The sequence below is a fragment of the Rhea americana genome, unplaced genomic scaffold (assembly GCF_003343005.1).
Source record: "Rhea americana isolate MKP2758 unplaced genomic scaffold, rheAme1 scaffold_237, whole genome shotgun sequence".
In the NCBI taxonomy this organism is placed as follows: Eukaryota; Metazoa; Chordata; class Aves; order Rheiformes; family Rheidae; genus Rhea; species Rhea americana.
Window position 1 is genome coordinate 96,698 of NW_028186354.1, and position 20,391 is coordinate 117,088.

General features: G+C 48.7%; 1 protein-coding gene across 9 annotated transcripts in view; it reads right to left on the minus strand.

Annotated features, from left to right (window-relative positions):
- Positions 1-5,380: 5,380 nt before the first annotated feature.
- DMP1 (dentin matrix acidic phosphoprotein 1) overlaps positions 5,381-20,391 on the minus strand; it is a 47,636-nt gene continuing 32,625 nt past the window's right edge. For 2 of the 9 annotated variants that reach the window (XM_085306263.1, XM_085306262.1), the window contains exons 3-9: positions 20,165-20,212; positions 19,740-19,870; positions 10,802-11,779; positions 9,843-9,916; positions 9,685-9,732; positions 8,310-8,615; positions 5,381-7,548 (exon numbers count right to left, since the gene is read on the minus strand). In XM_085306263.1, coding sequence (XP_085162389.1) covers positions 6,082-7,548; positions 8,310-8,615; positions 9,685-9,732; positions 9,843-9,916; positions 10,802-10,910 — 2,004 coding nt within the window. In that variant the 5' untranslated portion in view covers positions 10,911-11,779; positions 19,740-19,870; positions 20,165-20,212 and the 3' untranslated portion in view covers positions 5,381-6,081. Of the gene's footprint in view, positions 7,549-8,309; positions 8,616-9,684; positions 9,733-9,842; positions 9,917-10,801; positions 16,441-19,739; positions 19,871-20,164; positions 20,213-20,391 lie in introns of those variants that run through there. The other 7 variants (XM_085306267.1, XM_085306265.1, XM_085306258.1 and 4 more) reach the window with 7 other exon arrangements.

Consider the following 20,391-nt stretch of genomic DNA (forward strand, 5'->3'; position numbering starts at 1 on the left):
GCCGCCCCCCCGGGCCCCCCGCAGTCCCCCGAGCGCGGCCGCCGCTGTGGGCGTTAGAGCCTCCCCGGAGCGGTGATTTACGCGGGCCCGCTCCTTCCCGAGGCGCCGGGGAGCGCGACCCTGAGAGCCCGCCGCTGCCGTTCGCCTCCCGAAGGAGAAAGGGGAAAAGAGAGGGAGGAAAGGAGGAGAAAGAAGGAAGGAGGAGGAAAGAAGGAAGAAAGGAGGAGGAGGAAGAAAGAGGAGCAAAAAGGAGGAGGAAAGGAGGAGGAAATAAAAGAAGCAAAGAGAGAAAGAAAAGGAAAGAAAGAAAAAGAAAGAAAAAAGAAAGAAGGAAAGAAAGGGAAAAGAAAAAAATGAAAAAAATGAGAAAAAAATGAAGAAAGAAAAAATGAAGAAAGAAGAGAAAAGAGAAAGAAAGAAAGAAAAAGAATCAAAAAGAAAAGAGGAGAAAAAAGAAGAAGAAAGGAAAAAAAGAAGAAAGGGAAAGGGGTAACAGGGTCTGAAACGCGGAGCGGGAGCCTGTGGGCAGTCGGCAGGCGGAGGCTGAAGAGCACCGGGCGCCCCCGCTTTTGGCTTTTGCGCTCGTCCTTCTCGGCCGCCCGAGTACTTACGCCCTGGCGCTCGCCCTCCTCCTCCTCCCCCTCCGAGCCGTCGCCTGCTTCCTCCGAGGAGTCGCTGCCCTGCGGGGAGGCCGTGCCGAGGCACCGTGGTTTTTCCCCCCCCTCGCCAAAGCCCCGGCCCGGCCCGGCCGCCTCGGCCAGGCTCCCCCCCCCCGCGCACGTGCACCCTCCTCACCGGGGCCTGGCCCCCGCTTTGCYGCCGGCGTGGGGAGGGCAGCGGCCACCATCCCGTCCCCATCCCGACCCCATCCCCGTCCCCTGCCCGGGCCGGCGCTTACCCGGGACCTCCTCTGCGGGGGGTACGCGTAGGTGTACCTGTACAGGTGRTACCCGTGCCGGCTCTTCAAAACCTGCCGGGGGAACCAGAGGCGGGGGGAAGAGGAAAACAACAACAACAACGACAACAACGATAATAATAAACTCATCAGTTTTGGTTTTGAGGACAGAACTTAAAAAAAAAAAGAAAAAAAAAAGAAATAAACGGAAGGGCAGCCGGCGCCGCGCCGGCCGGAGCGACGCCGGGGCGGGCGAGCTCCTACCGCGTTTTCCTCCGAGTCGTCCGACTTGGCCCGCCGCAGCCAGCTCTTGACCTGCGGGGAAGGCGGGTGCTGAGCGCGGGGGGCTCCCCGGCGCGCTGGGGACCCCGGCACGGCGGCGGCGGCACTCACCGAGAAAGCGCACGCGGCGCCCAGGAGGCAGGCGAGCAGCAGCGCCGCCCGCATGGCTGCAGCCCGGGTCCCCCCGGGGATCAAAGCGCCCCGGGAAGAGGAAACCCGCCGGGAGTCCCAAAAGGCGGCGGCGGGAGTGAGCGGGCACAGATTTACTCCGGCCTCTGCTCGCTCGCTGCCACCCCTCCTGGCATATAAACCCTATTTCCCCCCCCCCGCCGGCAGCCAATCGCCACCGTGCCCGGTGTGACGGCAGCCAGAAAACCCCCAAACTTCGACGCTTCTCCGGGCACGGATTTAGTATGCAAACATAAAGCGTGGCCCCRCTGCCAAGAGGTTTGCGCCATTCCACTTAATTGAAGGTCTGGCCGAAGATGAACGGTTTGGGAGGTTGAAATGTATAATAAAAGTTCTGGATTTAAATTAAAATAAATATTGGGAAGTCTGGTTTAAGGGATTTTTCTAGCTCCCTTTTTGGGAAATTCTGTCAGCATTTTTCAATAAAATAAATAAATAAAAAAAAGCCCAACCCCTTGCGGCCCAATTCCACTGTCATTTAGACAGAGACATTAACAACAACAACAACAAAAAAGCTATAAAAAAGAAAAATCCCAGCAAATGTCTCTCATGCAAAAAATACCCTTCCGGCCACCCAAGCTGCAGGGGCACGGGGACCTTCAAGGTAAAATATAGTTGCCTATATTATACGTCTGGACACTCTGAGGCGACGTGGGATGTAGCTCGGGCCACCGAGGTGACGGTGCCGCCTCCGTGGAGGCCCCGGCCAGCGAGAGGCCGCGGGGCCCGCGGCGGGCAGGGAGCCAGCGGGCCGGCACCYGGCGGCGGCGGCGGCGCGTGCAGAAAGCGCCTGTTCGCCGTCCCGGAGCCGCCCCGGCCCGTTTGTGACTATTACGGAGCTGGCCGGGGGGCCCTTGCCGTGCGGCTTCGCCGTGGGCTTCCCCGGGCGGGAAAGCGGCAGGCGCTGCGGGAGGTTTAGCTTCGCGTGTGATTGAAGCCGGGCGGCGGAGGGGGCTGCCGGGAGCTGCTTTTTTAACCTAATTAAAGGGCTGCCGCCGCTCCGGGCTTTAAAAAAAGCAACCTCGCGCTAAAAACGCCCGTTGCGCCCAAGGTCCCTAAAAAGCGCTGGCGCGGCCGGGACCTAAATATAGCGTCTGGCCCGTGAAGGCGACCGGGGGCAGCGGCACCCGGGCACTGCCGGCGCCGGGCACCTTTGGGCGCTCGGAGGAACTGCATGTCCCTGGGTGAGACCCCCCCCCCGCGCCCCGGCCCCCCGCGCCGCGCGTGCCGGGTCCYGCCAAGCGGTTAAAACAGGCTGTCGGCACTAGAAAGGGGAGGTTTTGCGCCCAGAACCACCAGCGTGGCCGGGGGCAGCCGCAGGGTACGGTTTGGTTTTAATCGCCTGAGCTTGCGAAGACCTGACGGTCAGCGTGTCCCTTTTCGGCACGCGCCGACCCGGTCGCCCCGTTCCGCTTTAATTATTATTTTTACAGGGCGGTAAGCGAGAAGAGAGGCAGCCCCGGCYGCACGGGCGCTGCGACAGCCCCCGGGGCTCCCTCCGCCTCCTGCCGCCCTATTTCCACGCCCCGCAGCTACTCTGGAAAGAAACCTCAGCTCCAAAAATAAGTAAGGAAAACAAAGCCGGGGGCGGGCTCCTTGCGACCGTGCTTTCTCATGCAGGCCCCGGCCCTTCCCCACCACGAGCTACGAGCGCGCCTCTTCGGTATGGAGGTCCGCTACAAATACCCACGCCAGTTAACCTGCCGGGTTTGGGTGCCCCCACCCCACCCCGGGGGAGGTGGGCAGGCAGGAAACCAGATAGAGGAAATCGACTTTACTCGCACGTTTTGCAAAACAGCAGAGCACGGATAGCCCCGTAGCGAAAGCACTCCGGAAAATGGGTTATCAGGCACTTTACGCCTAAGTATGCAGTGAGCACTTAAAACTCCAAGTCATCGTCTTATCATTGGGAAAAAAAAAGGAAGCAGCAGCAGCAGCTTGCGAAAGTATTCTGACTATAATGAACCTAACTTTTGCCTTGCAGCTCAAACTGCATTGGGTTTCCAATGGGAGAGGGCTGGTTTTGCCTCCACGCAGTTTTAGACTCTGCTCTAGCTCGCAGAAACCCGGTCCCTAAAATAAAATAAAATAAAAAAGCGCGTCTTCTCAGCTTTGTGTTTACGGGCGCTGGAAGAACTTTTTTTTTTTTTTTTTTTTTTTTTTTTAATGCTTATAACATTAGGGGGTTTTACTAAGCTCTGCGATTGCCTTCCCACGGCTCAGAGGTTTCTTTCGTTGTGATTTATGACTGAGTTTGTGCCTCCGGGTTTGCCCCCCCTCAGCGGGAAGGACAAATGCGCGCAAGCTGGACTCCCTCGGCCTCACCGCGTGTTTCGCCGGCAGCCGTTTCCCAGCACGGACGAAAAGGAGAAAACCTCGAATCAAACCGCTCATCCCGCTCATATCCTCGTTTTTCGCCAAAGAAAGGCGGCGGCCAAGAGAAAGTGCTCAGGCCCCGGGGAGGAGGGTGCCAGCATGGCTCCAGCTCCTTAAATCCCTGCTAAATCACCGCGTCCGACTCCAGGCTGCGCCCGCGCAGTAACGCGTAACGCAAATGGACGGGAAAGGCTCCCGTGTTGACACGCGCGTTCTTCCTTCCACCCTAACCCGTCGGGCAAAGGGAACCTCAACCTCTGCCCGCCCCGTCGGGCCGAGACGCAACCTAGAAACGCCTCCAGGAGCTCCCTCCCGCCGGGCGCCCCGCAAGAGCCGGCTTCAGAAACAAGGTCGCGGCTGCCCTGAGCAGCAGCTCCGCTTGCTGGACGCGCGGGAGCTCACAGCACAGCGCCCGGCCCTGAAACCGCCGCGCAGGCAACGGAGCGGAAAGGTTCGTTTTCAGCCGGAGCGGCAGCATTCACCCGGCGCTTTTCGCATACTGGGCTGCAGCCAAGCGTGCGCTCGCTGTCTCTGCAGCAGCACGACGTCTTGGCAGGAGCCGCCAGCCCCCTTCCGGGAAGCGCGCGTTTCGGAGCTGACAAACAGCGAAAGCTTGCTCCGGACAGGAGCAGAAAGCAAATTCCCCTAAAACCAGGAGCGGTTCGGCTCAGAGCTTTTGCAGTGGTGGATGGGGCGCCTRCGTCTACAAATTAACTGTAGTTTTGTTAGAAGTAGTAAAAAATTGTTCAGCTTCTCTTCTGGTTCTTTAATTTGTAGCTTTAATTGGTAGCTGCATTGCAACGCCCAGCAATTACACCACTGCCCCCGAAGAGACCAAAAACACCCGTGCACCAGTCAGCACCTACCTGCTCCAGAACATCCACGAAGGAGCTTCAGTTCCCCGTTGCAAAAACGTGCAGCTGAGCAMAGGCCTTGCTGTTCCTTGAGTTACATAAATACGTTTATTCTGTGTATTTGGTCACATAAAGATGAACAAATAAGGGTCTAAATGGGGCTTTTTTTAAAACAACAGCAACAACAGAGCCCAAATACCGTGATGTCTGTGTGTTCCGCCACCCTCCGCCCTTACGCCCCGCTCACCCGCCTGCATCGCCTGTGCTGCGGGCACCCAGGTCCCCTCCTCGGGGGCGACTGGGATCCCAGTGCCGCGGTGAACGCCTCTCGACAAGCTTTCCTGCCCCTAGACATCCCTGAAGCCTTTCCCCACGCTGCCTGGGGCCTGTTTGCTGCCCCCAGCCCACGCCTGGGGCAGGGGAAATGGGAGGGGGAGGTGGAAACCGGCTGCTCGGGGCAGCCGTGGCTCCGCGCGTGTGTTTGACGTGAGCTGGTGATGAGCGGCAGGCAGCGGGGCTCCCCGCCGCCCCGCGGCTCCCCCGGCGTGAAGGCGCTGACCAGCAGGCCAGCCGTCTCCGCGGAGGCCTGGCTTTCAAAGGCAGCGCGGGACGCTTCCAGATGGGCAAACGGTCAGCGCTCCACCTGGAAATAGGCTTGGATTTATTTCCTGCTCATGGAAGCTGGAGCCCCAAATCACAGCGCTCGAATCTGCCAGGACAGAATAACAACTTCTTGAATCGTGACTATTTAGTCTGATGTTTTTAATATTAAGGAAATAAACAGGATCATTTAATTTTAGCTTTGAAATACAAGTGGCATCAATGCAAAAGGATACAATATAATGTTTTCTGTACATTTATTACAAAATATTACATACATCTTATACTGAAGTGGTACTTCATACACTGTGTAACACATGCTGAGCCAACATGCAGCGTGCATATATTGGCTATAGCTTTTCTTTTTATGTGCAGTACACGGAGTTAATTTTAAAGTTCCCTTTGGGATCTAGACAAAGGATTTTAAAAAAGTGGTAAATACAAGTAGTGACCGTAGTGACYGTAGGGAACCGTCGTCTCCAGCGTATCCAAGCACAGCTCTTGGCAACGCTCCCAGAAATGATGGCAGAGATGGAGGCAGAACCAGCCCCCTAGCATGCCATCTTCACCCTCACTAAGGTTTGATCTCGTTTGCACCTAATCAGCTATTCTGCTTTTGTTCCTGGTGTGTATTAATTCAGTGTGACACCATAAACCATTTTCTTCTAGTTTTAGCATTTTCATGTGTTAAGTGCCACCTTTCATTTCACTTCACATTCAGCAAGCTCCAGTTGAAATGATCAGCCCCCACAAACCCTCGTCCGTTTTATCCACAGCATATTCTCCGGAAGAATTCAACCTGGGTTGTCTACGTAGGAAATAAATTAAAATACTCCTCCTCCCTCCAGAAGGAAGTCCAGGATAGATGCGTTTGTAGGCTGTGTTTTAATACCCATCCTGGCAGTCATTGTCATCGTAATCGCCAACGTGTTTGTTGTGATAGACACGTAGCCTTCGTTTCCGGTTCTCGCCCTCCAGGCTCCTCGGTAAGCTGTCACCTCCATGGCTGTCGGACTCGTTTGTGGCATCCTCCCTCGAGTGACTGTCCTCTTCTGTAGAGTGACTGTGTTCCTCCTCTTTGGAGTCACTGTTACGGCTCTCCACAGACGAGCTGTCCTCATCCGGCACGTCTTCACTCTCGCGGGAATCAGTGGTGGGGCCCTCTTCACTGCTGTCATCCTCATGCGACACGCTTTGGCTTTCAGCTGACTTGCTGCGAGACGGTGCATCCTCATCGGGGACAGAGTCATTCCTGTCCTCTTCTGACTCTAAGGTGTCCTCAGTGGATTTACTCTTCTCTCTGGATTCGCTCCTATTCCCCTCATCTTCTGTGGATTCACTGTCAAACCCAGATGGCTTGCTGTTGTCCTCAGCCAACTCTCCGTCTTCCTGTCCCTCTTCAGACTTGCTATCACTGCGTTCATTTGATTTGCTGAGCRCTTCTTTGGAGTTTTCTTCCTGTGATTCTCTACTTTCTTCAWCCGACTGGCTGGCAAGTTCCTCCCTGGATTTGCTGTCCACGTCTTCTCTAGATTCGTCAGCACTGTTTTCCTTTGAGTGACTGGTAACGTGCTCTTCAGACTCACTTTTATCTTCTGCAGACTGGCTGTCTTCTCTGGAGTCAGCATCGCCTGCTTCCACAGACTTGCTGTCGTCATGTTGCAGGCTGTCATCCTCTTCTGAGTCGTCGGGCCCATCAGGGAGCTCTTCGCTGCGGGACTCTTCCTCTGACAGATCATTGACCTTCAGCACAGCCTTGCCTGCCTCCCAGCTGCTTTCCTGGCTGCTCTCTTTGGAACGAAAGGCGGCGCGGAGTCCTTTGGAGTTGCTGCCGAAACCATCAAAGATGGATGGGTCATCGCCCTGCATTTCTTCATTGTCAAAATCATACCTCTCCTGGCTGCTGCTGTCACTGTCGCCTCCCCTTCTGTAGGTTTGGCCATACCTGCTGGCAATGTAGTTTTTGTACTCCCTGTGATCTAGGCTTCTGCTTTCACTGCTGCTGCTGCTACTGCTGCTGTCATGTTGTTTTCTGCTCATAACAGTATCCCTGCGGTCACCCTTTTGGCCGTTGTCACCAAACGTGTCGTGTTCATCTGCTTCATTAGGGTGAACGGTGTAAGTAGGGCCTTCCTCCTGCTCTCCCTCGTTGTTCTCATCAAAAGTATCATCTCCGCTGTCATCCTCCTCATCTACCAAGTCACTTCTGTCCCTGTAGTCCCGCCTGRGGAAGAATCCAGTGGGTCTGTAGAGAAGTCCGTTGCCTCCAACMTTGTAGTTTTCAGCCCTATGGCTTTCAGTGCCATAGCGCGCTCTGTTGTCGCCATTATCAGCATCGTGCATATCCTCCTCCTATAGATGTGACAAACCAAAATTACTGCAAAGGTTTGTATTTCACAGGCACTATCAGTATTCTTCATTCTGCAGGCTAAGCATTATTCTGACTTGTGCCAGTACCACTCCAGAAAAACCTGCAGCACTGAGGAAACAGCTTTGGAAATAATTTGGCCTAGGGTCCATTAAGATGCAAGTCTGACAGACAAAACTACCATCAAACAGAATGATTACGGTCACATTACTCCTTTTGATTCATGAAATACATTCCCTAAAAGCTCACTGATCTGATCAGCTACATTACGTATGAATAGAGGACTSCGTTTTCCACAAATCAGCTTAAAGCAGGTCAGGAGTTCCATTATTTTTGAAGTGCTGTATAATTAGCAAAATCCTCACTTTCAATCCAAAGTCCAGTTCAAGTTTTCAGTTCAAGAACTCCATTCACAGAAGTGAGATGAGATTAAGGGTCAGATTTGAACACTTTTGTATTTATGATGAGTTAAATCTCACTGTGGGTATTTACTGCAAATCATTCCACTGGGTTTGGTAAGTAAGGCTTAATATTAATGTAAGCAAGCAAAATCTTTTTTCCTCTCTCATAGTCCTTAGCTGAAAACAGCATCTGATCTAGTAAGAAAATACTGTCTTAAAATGAATGGTCTGTGCTGTATCTGTAATGGAATTGCACATTTACTGCTGAAGACATTTAACTGGCAGAATAAGAGTTTCATTTTTCAAGCACGTGGTCTCAACACAGAAGAGCTTAGGACACTCACCAGGAAATGCTTCTCATCCAGGTGTTGGCCAAGGCTATTTTCATGTTGGTCTTCTACTTCATCCAGGTCACTGGTGTCCTCGTGATCAACCCAGTTCTTATGCTGAGCCTCCCTAATTCTGATTCTCTCAGCACCACCATTGTGCTCGGTGATCTCTTCATCAACATCATTTCCATCTGCAGGATCCTGATCACCAGAGTCCCACACAATGTTCACCTCTCCCCTTTCTCTACTGGCATGAGGGCTTCTGTTATCTCCATGATCCAAGCCAGCCAGCTCATTCATATCTTCTTCACTTGCTGTGTCCTGCATGCAAAACATTATAAAATATTTTTGGTCAACTAAATGTTAGTGCACATTTACTAATTCTACTGTAAGACAACATACGGCTCCTAAGTCACGTAAGCACCAAAGACCTTTTTAATTGCACGCGACTTGACACTTCTGCTGTTTTTGATGGTGCAAGAAAAGAAATCACTAACAAAAAGCAACCAATTTTATTTTGCAGCCTTTGCTAGGTTAAAAAGATTCAGGCACAGGTGCATTTTTGACTTCTGGCACACACACTTTGAAAGAGTTCTATAAGGGTTTTCTACAGAAACAAACCTTGTTTGATAAAATTAAAGAATGTTTTTATTACCTTCAGATGAATAAATTCATTAAAAAAGAACAATCATTCTTAATTATGGCCAAATATTATTTAGGTCTAGAATCTTAAATGTCACTTAAATGTAGAGATATGTAAAAGCATAAGAAGATTTTGAACTTGGAAGAGCTCTAAATATGGTGGCTTGGAGCACAGAAGTTCCATTACTTAGGACCAATACAGTGCAATGTGTGAGATTAATTGAGGCTATACAGGAGGAGACTGGACTTCCTCCTGTTCAGGACCAGAAAGGTCCCATCTAGCCCTGCAGCAGGAAGAAATACCAGCATGAAGGCTCTAATACTTCAAATCCCCAGAAGCAGCTGAATTGTTCTGTGCCTTATGCTGCCATGACTGCAAGGAAGTGCTCTCTATTCCGGCAGTAAAGGAGGATGATTTAGTCAAACTGGCAGAGCTTCATGCTCAAGCAGGCTCAGCATAAGTACGGCTCATCAGGGAACAGGTTACTGGATGGCACACAGCTCTGGGCACACGTTTATCGGTTGGCAATAAACTTCTCTATTGGTGGGACAGAGGTCTATGCATGCTTATAAAATTAGCTGAAACCATTCTAATTGCAAAAGATTCTGGATAAATGGGTACAGTTCAGAGACCCACAGAAGCAGCAGCTCTTCACTTAAGTGACTCTTCTGAGTATGATTCACCGTGGATGACACAGATTGCTTTACAGGCTATTTCCAGATGAAAAACTGCRGGTAATTGGCTTACCTCCCACTCCACAGAGCTCCTGGGATGAGCAGACATGTGGTTGGGCACCTGAACAAATTAAAGAAAYATCTTATGAATGAACAGAATTTGTACAGGGTGCCTCAATTATGTTAAAATGCTGAGGGCTGGGGTTGAATATTTCTGTAACAAGTACTTACAGGGTGAGCGTTGGCTGAAGCCCAGAGGAAGATTATCAAGAAAACAGTCTTCATGTCAATTATAGTCCCCAGAGCTGCAATGAAGTGGATATGTTAGAGCAAAGTATTTACACGGGCCCTTGGGTACAATTCAACCTCGCAAAGCATCATGGCACCTAAAGCACACAGCAAAGCTTTTCTAACTGACATAACCTTGGCTATCTCAGCACTCAGTGCCCAACCTGAGGTATCTTCAGAGCAGTTGAGGATTTCCCCTCATGTCATTAACTTGGCTCCCAGGATCTCTTAGGCATTAACCTTCCTTTGATTAGGAGTTTGAAATACGTGAAAATGCTCTTACAGACTTTTTTAAAACTTTGTGGGGGACTAGGGACACTCTTCAGAATTTGCCATGCCCACAGGGATGTCATCTGCAACGCAGCTGAGCTCAGCAGCAGGAATTAGAGCTGGTGCCTCAAACATGCGGCACCACAAGATCCTGGGCTACAGAATCGCATCTCCCACCTGAAGCACCACAAAGCATCCCACGGCCTGAAAGCAAAACAGCAGAGGAAGATAAGCATGTGCAGAGCCCTAACTCCAGCTGCATCAGTTCAGTGTCACAGCAAACAACGCTGTGGGACAGAAGTGACGACGACAGCATGCCAAAATTCAGAAATTCCAGCAGCTACTGCCACAAGAAGTGAAAAAACATCCTAACTTCTGCAGTTTGCAGCAGGTGGTATCTGTCACCCCGGCAGGCTCTATGCTCCCTATGACAAGTTAACTGCTCCACATGTTACCAGATACCTGAAACTCATTGCAAAATTCTTCAAAAAAGGAGCAGAGCGCTGAACTGCTGATTTTTTGCCTTAGGAAGCAATATTRAAATCTTGATTTACAAGTGCCTCTCCTACTCCCTTCCATAAATCACAAACAATTCAAACCCAGAAATAATCCAAGGAAACCAAACTCCTTACCTCGAAGCGTAGCTGAAGCCGGCTTTGCCTCGGGCGCTCGGTGCTGGGGGCCAGCTGACCCCTGTGCTGGGTTCCTCGGGTTGTGTGCCCGGGGCCGGCGGGCAGGCATTTAACCGCTGCCTCGCTGGGGCCCGGGCCGCGGGCAGCCAATGGCACAGGCAGGAAGCACTGCCATGTGCGGAGGCGGCGCCGGGAACCCGGCCTCCCACACTTCCGCTAGCCTCTGCCGGCGTGTTTTCCCTAAAAAAAGCTCCTTGTGGTTCCAAAATGACTAGACAGGTYCACATTTAATGAGGGATTCTGCTAGCTCTCTATTTGGACTGCTAAATTTATTCCATTCACATACCTCCCACTTCTACGCACGTAAACAATTACAGCGTCACCCACGCCGAGGCCGGAGCCGGGTYGCAGCCAGGCTGGGGACTGCTTCCTCTTAACCTGTATCGCCAAGCCAGACAGGCCCTCAGCTCACGTTCGCCCCCAGAACCGTAGGCAAGCGCTCGCACGCGCCCACGAGCGCGGGCTCCGTTTGCTCGCTACCACGGGTGCTATCGCTCCGTTCCCTAAACCTGGCGACAGAGGGTGCCGCGCCGGGCACCGACTGGGGTTTGCCGGCAGCAGAACGGACCAAATCTCCCGGGACAATCACTGAAGGGAACGGGATTTCAGCCCAAAAGACGCGAGACACCTGGGGGGCTGCCCCAAGTGCGGGGCGGAGGACAGGATGCGTCCCTGGCTGGGACTCAGCTCCTGTGCGCCTCCGGGCAGGGACACAAAACTCAGTGCTGCAGAATGAGGACATACCTATTTTTGTGCGCGCGCATGCACACACACGCGTGCAGAGAGAGCAAGAAAATCCTAAACAAGCAGGGGAAGGCGGATACACGCACCAATCGCACGACGCGACTGGGAATCACGCTACATCTCGCCACCCCCGGAGCTTCTTCCAAGTGCTTTCCAAAGGGCGAAACCTCTGCTCTGGAAAACACAAGCATCAACATATGCACATGTGTATGGGCGTGAATATGGATCTATAGACATATGCAGATGTGCACGCCCACTTTTCATATACACACTAACATGGACYTCTGTATGTTTTAGTGTACAAGTTATATATAATGTATATACATGTATACACACACACACACACTCAGAGCACGCACATATCCTTCTCCCCAATAGTGTCCACTTGCCCTTGATTTTGTTAGGCCATCTGAGCAGGCACTTGAGCTGGGGATGTGTTTTCAAGGAAAGTTATTCTCAAAGGTGATTAACTGAAGACCAGCTCCACATACCTGAAAAACACAGATTGGCAAACACGTATGTGTGCAGGTACAYGTGCATATACATACAGGTACACACATTGATAAAGGACTACCACACATCTCCACGTACATAATGTCTAACAGCATCAGCACACACGTGCCATACGCGCTGGTCCTTTCCCTCCCTGATGACAAAGGCAGTGCGAGGAGCAAAGCCACTCCCCCTGTCCCTATCCTCAAGGAAGATGACTTCCTTGCCTTTATTTGGCCATTGCTAAATCCACCATGCCAGCAACGTCACCATTCTGCAAGTTTTTCTTCTAAAAGAGAGCCTTTCTGCATGCTCCCCTGAGATAGCCTCGCTCTTCTCCCCAGGGCCAAGTTGCAGGTGACGAATATTGTCATACCCCGAGGGGAAATCCTGCAGCAGGCCCAATGTAAATACCCCAGCCTGAGCTGCCGACCACCGTTTCATTACGCTTCATTCACAAGCGGAGAGCGGAAGAGGAAGGTGACTACGTGTGTTTTATCAGGGGGAAAAAGTGTAAATGATTTCAGCAGCATGCACTGAGCATTCCTGCTCTTTGACGTCTGTTTGCACTTACCCCTCCTGCCAGAAGAAGGTATTTTTGTTTCCCTGCGCAGAAGAAAGAGGCCTTCACACTGCAGCTGTGGTGTCGTGGCCCGAGGGATGCCGGGGCCTGTGCCAGGGAAAGAGCTGTGGAAGCTCTTTGTCAGGCCAGCGGCAGTGCCAAGGGAAAGCCCTTCAAGCCCAGCTTGTGCCCCGCACCCGAAGCGCTCGYACTGCTACAACGTCACGCTGCAAAACCCAAGGCAAATAAAAATAAACTGCAGCTAAGAGAGTCACAGCTTAATCCTCAAGTTTACTTTTACTCAAGTTTCTGTAAGTCACTCTCTCAAGGCTAAGTGAGTTCTTCTGCAACCTTGGAGTCTTCCTTGAGTCCATGTAAACTTGTAGCACTCACAACATCCCCTTAATGCAGGAACACAGCTGCAAACAGGAGCGCAAGATCAGCTGGAAACGCCAAGGAGCATGAAGGTGCAGGCAACATACCTCTCGGGGCTCAACATACCTCACTAAAGGAAATGCGTCCGAACAAGCAACTGGCTCCAAAGAGGAGTCATCTTTCTACTCTTTCACACCCATGTAGCCTGAGCAGAACTTGGAAATCAGAAAACCCTCTGGAATTACTTGGATTTTAGCAGTGTCTCTGGCCTCCACGCTCCAAGGGGATGAGTCCTTAAGGACAACCACTTCCATAAAGCATCCCCCTTGCTGCAACACAAAGACCCTGTAAAGCCACTTGGAACACAAGACCCTTGAAGTCATGCTGCTGTCGCACGCATTTGTTGACTTAGTTTCATTCTTCAAAATCTTAYGCTTTTTTCCCCTATTAATAATAGTGAGGTGACAATATTTACCTACCTAACAAAGGCCACAAGGGCATCAGTCACTAACAAACATTGGGTATGCTGATATAGAGCGCACCACAAATGAGTTAGATGCATTCTGCTGATGAACAGTATTGCCTGCTCATATCCATTCTTGCTGCCTCCCCTCTTACCATTACACATATTTTCTTTAATTCTGGTCTCTCACATACAATGCATTGAATCCTTATTTTTGTATCTTTCCATATCCATCCKGTTTCCACTCTTTGATCCATCCATTCATTGGCTTCATTCTACCTCATTTTTTCCTTGCTGTCTTCTGCTTTTTCCCTTTTTCTCTTCCTTCCTCTGCCCTCCTACTTCCACCTGGGGTGGCACTCATGCCTTTCCTTGCTACTCCACTGGTCTCCCTAAAGCCCGCTGCAGTGAGCGGAACAGCTCCCCTAGGGTTCAGCAAGCACTCGATCAAGCCATCTGCTGTCAAAAGTGCATCTTTGGCAGTTGTTTTCCCTCTTCTTCTTATCTATTGCTGTAGATACTGTGGGATGTATTTTCCTCTCAMGCTGAGACAAAATTATACCCCTGTCCTCTGCCAGATATGAGTTCACGTTAAAAACCTTTTTTAGTTCTCTTAAACAATTACATTTTTTTAAAAATTGAACCTGCATTTAACTCAGCCTCCAAAGACCTGATGTTGTCTTTGTCAAAATGTTGCTGTTTGAGAAAGGGATAAACACMGAGTTTTGCCTGTCTGAAAATACTGCATGTACCTGTCCTTTTTATAACACAACCAGTTAGTCCCAGATACTTTCAGGTGGGACTACAGTTGTACCAGACCATGCAGCAGTGGTCACCTCCAGTTTGCTTGATGTTGAGGTGAAGGGCTGCAGAAGATGCCTCCCTCACCCCAGACTGCCCGGAGCATGCAGAAGACCAGGTGACCGAACAGCACACGCTGCCGGGATTCTGCTCGGATCCAAAGCCAAGAGTAAAACATTGGTGAGCACCCACAACATAGAGCTACTTACACGAGGAGATAAACCTTTGAGCAGAAATACGATTTAGATAGATGAGGTTCCAGGAAAGAGAACTGCTGCTTAGAGATGGGCTATTTTTACTGGCCCACTTTTGCACTCCTACGCAGGATGACATCAGTTGGAGGCCATTTTCCAAGTCTTTATATGTATAAAACTCACATGGATTCCTCTCCCTTTGAGTAGCAGTCAAAATCCATCTGGTTTTCAGTCGGGAAGAGAAGGGTTGCAACGAAAGGGCATGCATCATCTCATCACGCTGAGGTTTGACACCCTCAGCATGGTGGGCACCGTCCTCTTTGGGGTCTAAAAAACACGTGTTTTCTCTGCCCTGGAATTTTAAACTACAGTCAGGACTCCGGTGCCTGGTTCCCCATGCACTAGAGTGGGCCCTAGTAGTCCTGAGTTGAAAGACCAAGGTCTTTCCCACCAAAACCTTTCTAGGACGGTCTGCAACACAGTAAAACTGCACCGCCGCCTCCTGCTCTCCGACTGGCTGCCGCTCTCGCGGCGGGGGCCTCGTTGGCTGCTGCTTCTGTTGCCCCATTGGCTGCCGCCCTCGCCGCTCCCACTCGATTGGCTGCCGCCCTCGCCGCCCCCACCCGATTGGCTGCCRCCCTCGCCGCCTGCACTCCGCGCACAGCTGAGATGTCCCCTCCGAGACCACCCCGCTGCGGCCGTCACCAGACCACCTTTCCGCCCGCGCACGACGGTGTCGGACCGCAGGGCACCCGGGATCACGCGGCGCCGCGGGACAGCGCGTTGCGAGACRACGTGGCCATCCCACGCCAGCGGCCTCCACCACCGAAGCAGCTTCTGTCAGAACAGACAGGACAGCCCAGCCGGCACGTTACAACTTTATAACAAGCAATTAAACCCAGTAATACTTCTGATTATTTTAACAGCTTACAGAGTTGTGAGATGGACAAGTCCTGCGGGAAGTCTCCTTCTCTTAGCCCTCATGTTTTTTCCCCCTGCAGCACGACATGCCCAGCACCCCTTGGCTTCCTCTCTTGCTTCCACTCCTCCTCCCGAGAGCTGCCACTCACTTTGCAAAGTCCTTCTGCTCTCACCTTTCCTGGCTTCTCTGCGGGTCACTTGTCACCTTTATCACCTGCACTGCTGACATGACAATTCAACGTATACCAGGATTTTGGAACCCAGTTCAAAACTACTGAAATCACAGCATTCCCAGCCCTTGAGTCTTCTCCTTTCATTTTTACGTAACAGTACACAACGTGAGGGAACTTGTTAATTTTTCTGACTGACCTCTAGTGGCAAAAAACAGCAAGTGACTAATACAGCCTTCTAAAATTAGTGAGATGTCCGAAATATTCTTGTGGCTGTGCTTTGTCATAATCAGAAATAAACCTGTCCTGACTGTTGAAGTCAACCCAACATCTATTTTGAGTCCTGAACCCAAATCCACTGAAGTGGATTGGAAATATTTTCATGGATTTCATTGAGCTTATGGCCATTGTAAGTGATTTTCATTTGCTGCTCTGCCAAATATTTTCAAGGCCCTTGGTACTATTGCCAAAAAGCAGCTAAAATTTGCTTTTATTAGATCTGTAAACTTGTTGCTAGTTGGAGGAAAACCATGTTACTGGTTATGCCAGKCACACATGAATACTGGCACAAGCTCTTGCTCACTTTTACACTGTCGCTGTTTCCTTCTGCACTTCAACCCATCTCTGCTGCTCTCCCTCTCATCACCTTTGTTATCTTGACCCCAATATGAAGATTTTCATTTAAGTACACGCGTAACTACTTTTCCTTTGTCTGTAGGGATACATGAACAGTTACTTAACATATGTGAAAGAATTGTTTGAATACACTGAATAAATAAATTCTACTTAAATAACCCTCCTGTGAGGGGGTTATTAAAAATTCAGAAAGAGTAAAGAAAAGCTTTTTCTTTTTTTAACTACACAGAACTTTTTTTAAATGAATCATTCAAAACTTCTTTGAAATAGTTAAGAAGTCCATCAATTGCTGCTGTCTTTTTCCTTCTGTAGAAAGTTTCCYGGTAAGGTTTTCCATTACCTTTTTCAGCACTGTATTTTCAGACTTAGACACTCAAACTGCACCCTCAACCCCACCCATGCCCGCTTGTTGATCGCAGATGTGCCATGCTATTGCAAATAAACGCAGACATGCCTCACCTGCCTATTGCAATGAGGTGTCAATCCCTACCTAAATTCTCAAAATGTCTGACCAGATTTTAAATGTAATTTGCACATCTGCAWAAGTTCCTTTGGAAAGCACAACCTACAATAAGAAAAACTGTAGAACAATTTTTATCTATAAAACAGATAAAAATCTGTTTTAATTAAACATCAAGTGCAATTCATAGGCAAACTTTGAAAACCATCTCCAAAAGAATAATGCTGCAGGCATTTATGATGCAGTGATTTAACTAAGCTTTGCTCTCCTCTTGAGTCAACTTGCTAATTTCCTATTATCCATGACCTTATTTTATGTACGGAGGCAGTATATTTCATAAATAGCATCAAGAGTAAGTTATCCACTGAATGAATGCTCCTGTGATAGAAAAAGTAATTATTTGCTTGGACATGGTTAAAATTCACAGATTTGAAAAATAATACAGAGCTCCATCGCGTACATGTATGAAAATCATCGCCTGTCCTTGCTTCCTATTGCCACTAGTTGCTCTGTCCTTTGAGATGGCACACATCAGAAGTAACAGGGTAAGGGGGAAAGGGAGACAAGTGGTCAAGCTAAAGATGGCATACTCACACTACAAAGGAGGTGGCGGCTGAATCGGAAGATGATTTGCAGGACTGGTACAAAGATGCAGAAACACACAGCTTTTTGTTTGGACTACAGTGGACTACACGGTGTTTGTGAGGGTGGAGAAACAATATGTGTGCAGACAGCAGGAGAGATTACAGAAGTCAAAATGAAGACAGAAGCAAAGGAGAAGGTGAGGGGTGGAGGCATATGAAAGCTGTTCTCCAATTCAGAACTCTCAGGATCAAAAACTAAAGAAATTCATATTTTCCCCCCCAAAAGCACGGTTCCATTGCTTTTTTCAGTGCACAGTATCAAAGACAAYGTCTTAATATTTATCTTGTTAGTGCACTTTTCTTCTGATTACAACTATCAGTTTTGAGAGTAGCACCAAAACCCAGAAGACTAGAGAACTAGAGAAAGAAAAATCAGAATCAGATCAGGACTCAATGCATGAATCCTCCTTTTTTCGAGCACTGCCAGCTCATGGCTTACATGCAGATCTAAATCCATTTGCCAGCTACTTACTAGTGACAGGTGCTAAAATGCAATGTTGCTTAAATTTGGAACAAACAGGAAAACCATTGTCTTTAAAATACTAGTTTTTCTAGAATGTACATTAGCCCTGCAAATTAACCAGCACCAAATCCATACTGCATTTCTCTGCTTCTTTAAAAGGGGTACCAAATCCTGTAAGTTAGCTGTTTTTTTCTGTCACTAGATGGTTTGCATGGGCCCAGTCCTGTTCCCATTAAATCAACAACTAAACTCCTCCAAGGGAACACCACCACCTTGCAAAAGTAGTTGCTGTATCTCCCACTGCATGGTGCATCAGTGAGCGGTGCAACTGCAGCGCGCAGGTTCTTCCAAGGTACAGTGTTTCTAAATAAACGAAGGACTGGAAGCTGGTGAGACACACAACTGGTGATAATTGCAGGTGGATAAACCGCAACTAGCAGTTGTGGATACAGAAGGGGAGAAGCAGCTTGTTCCCCCCCCCCCCTTTTTTTTTTTTTTTTTTTTTTTTTGTCTCCTATGCACCTGGAAAGAAGCTGAGCAAGTGCATTTTTCTTGTTCTTTAAAGTCTGAGTAAATATTACCAGCACTTAACAGTATTAATATGACAGAAAAGTGCAGTGGCTAATGGTAACATTTTAGACATTTAAAAAATGATATCGATATTTAACACTTTTCCCTAGGTAACCGGTAAGACACAAACGGTGTGATACAGCAGATGGAAGTCACCATCCTTGTTCTGTAGTGAGGAGTCATGTGCAAGTTTGACTTACACTTGTTCTTTAAAACTTGTGTATTTCTCCTCACTGACAAAGAAACAGAAATAAACAAATCACAGGAACTAACCTCAGTCCTGGAGTCCTGAACTACAGGTATACAGGGTCCCCTAAAGGTACAGCCATACATTTTATCAAAAAGAACAGCCGTTTTCCTTTGTCTCCTTACAGTATCAGGATAGGATCATTAACCTACTTTTAGAYGTCTATGATTAGACTTCCTTTACAGTAAGAGACAACAAGCAGTTTTAACGGCACAAATCATTTGATCTATTTTAGATGTCTATTTTAGGATGAAATAGACTGCATCTGTACAGCATCTGTTTCTCTCCTCTGAAGTGTCACCAGCTCCAACGTAGACCATGAATTGCACAGTACCTTTGACACTTGCACACAAAAAGCCTTTCCCTGCTGCCTGGTTAGTAGTTCTGGTAAACAATGATTAGTGTCAGTCAGATTTTCAACTAGGTCCACTTAAAAACCTCAAGCTTTTAATTGCAAGCTTTAGGTGTTCAGCACCTCTAGGGGGCAGGGTTGGGAGGGGGGACAGAAAGAACCCCTACAAATTGGCCATATTTAGGCACCCCAAAACGAACATACTCCAAATAAAGACCATTTTTAGCAATGAAACCTAGTAACTCCCCATGGTCAGACAGGAAGTCAGTTTTCTCTGTCTCCCTCTGTCTTGCAGATCCCCAACTCTATGTTTTGCCATATTAGAACCGKCTTCCCAGAACTGCTTCACCTTAGCTTCATCATTTGCTCTATTTGGCATGAGTAGAAGAGTCCTTCTGAACATACGTGCCTCTGCGCTTGAAATTTTGTATTTCCTTCAGCTGAATTAATAAAAAAACTCAATTATTTTAATGAAACTAATGCTGAAATCATTTTTAGCTGTTAGTTTTTCAGTACAGTGCTGAGATGTATTCCCTAGGAGACAGCAGCAGAACCTCAGCACACTATTGAAGCATTTGATCTCACACACAGAGATCAATTATTTGTTCAGTTCAAGCATTTACTATRCCATAGATTGGTCATGCCAAAGACGTGCTGGGCCTTGCACAAATGAAAAAAAAAAAGTGCTTGCCCCAGCACTGCAACACTCATAACAGTTAAGCCTAACCAGGGCTAGATGGACGATAGATATTGTCAAAGATGACAAATCTGCTGATGGGCTTACCTTGTCCTGCTGACAGGATGTGTCACATTCTTTCAAAACTGTATCTGTTCTACCACTCCCAACTCTTCTGAGGACTGTAAGCACATGGATTTGTCAATTATGATTCTTGCCTTCAAGTTGGGCTGAGCAACCTATCAGGTCAGAAAGGAGTAATTAATTCCTGAAATTAAAAATGACTGAGAGTAACAATTCAATTAAATTTTCTACACCACAGGGACTGTGCTTCTTCTGATGCTTAAACAGCCTGAGAAATAGGAGAATCCACCTTCAAATAACAGAGAGGTTGAGAACCAAAACAAAATGTGCACTTTTATCCAGAAAATCTCTTTTAGAAGCAGAAGAAGGAAAGACTTTTTGCCTTCTGYGAAGTAGGAAATAAAGCACGCAAGAGAATTAGGAGAAAGGTAAAAAGGAGCAGAGCTTGCCTCACATTCTCCATTGATGCTGTCATTTTCTGTTTCAGTTTGATGTATCTGTGGGGAGAAAAAAAAAAAAAAAAGGATGAGGGGAATTAGTGGCTATTTCAGGTTATTTAAAGAAAAGGAGAGATTACCAGAACGACAGAAAAGCCAGTTCATTTTGCTGCAAAGCACTGGAGCTTACAGAAATAATTTCTTCTTACAACAGAAAGACTTTTGGCAGAAGTGAACCC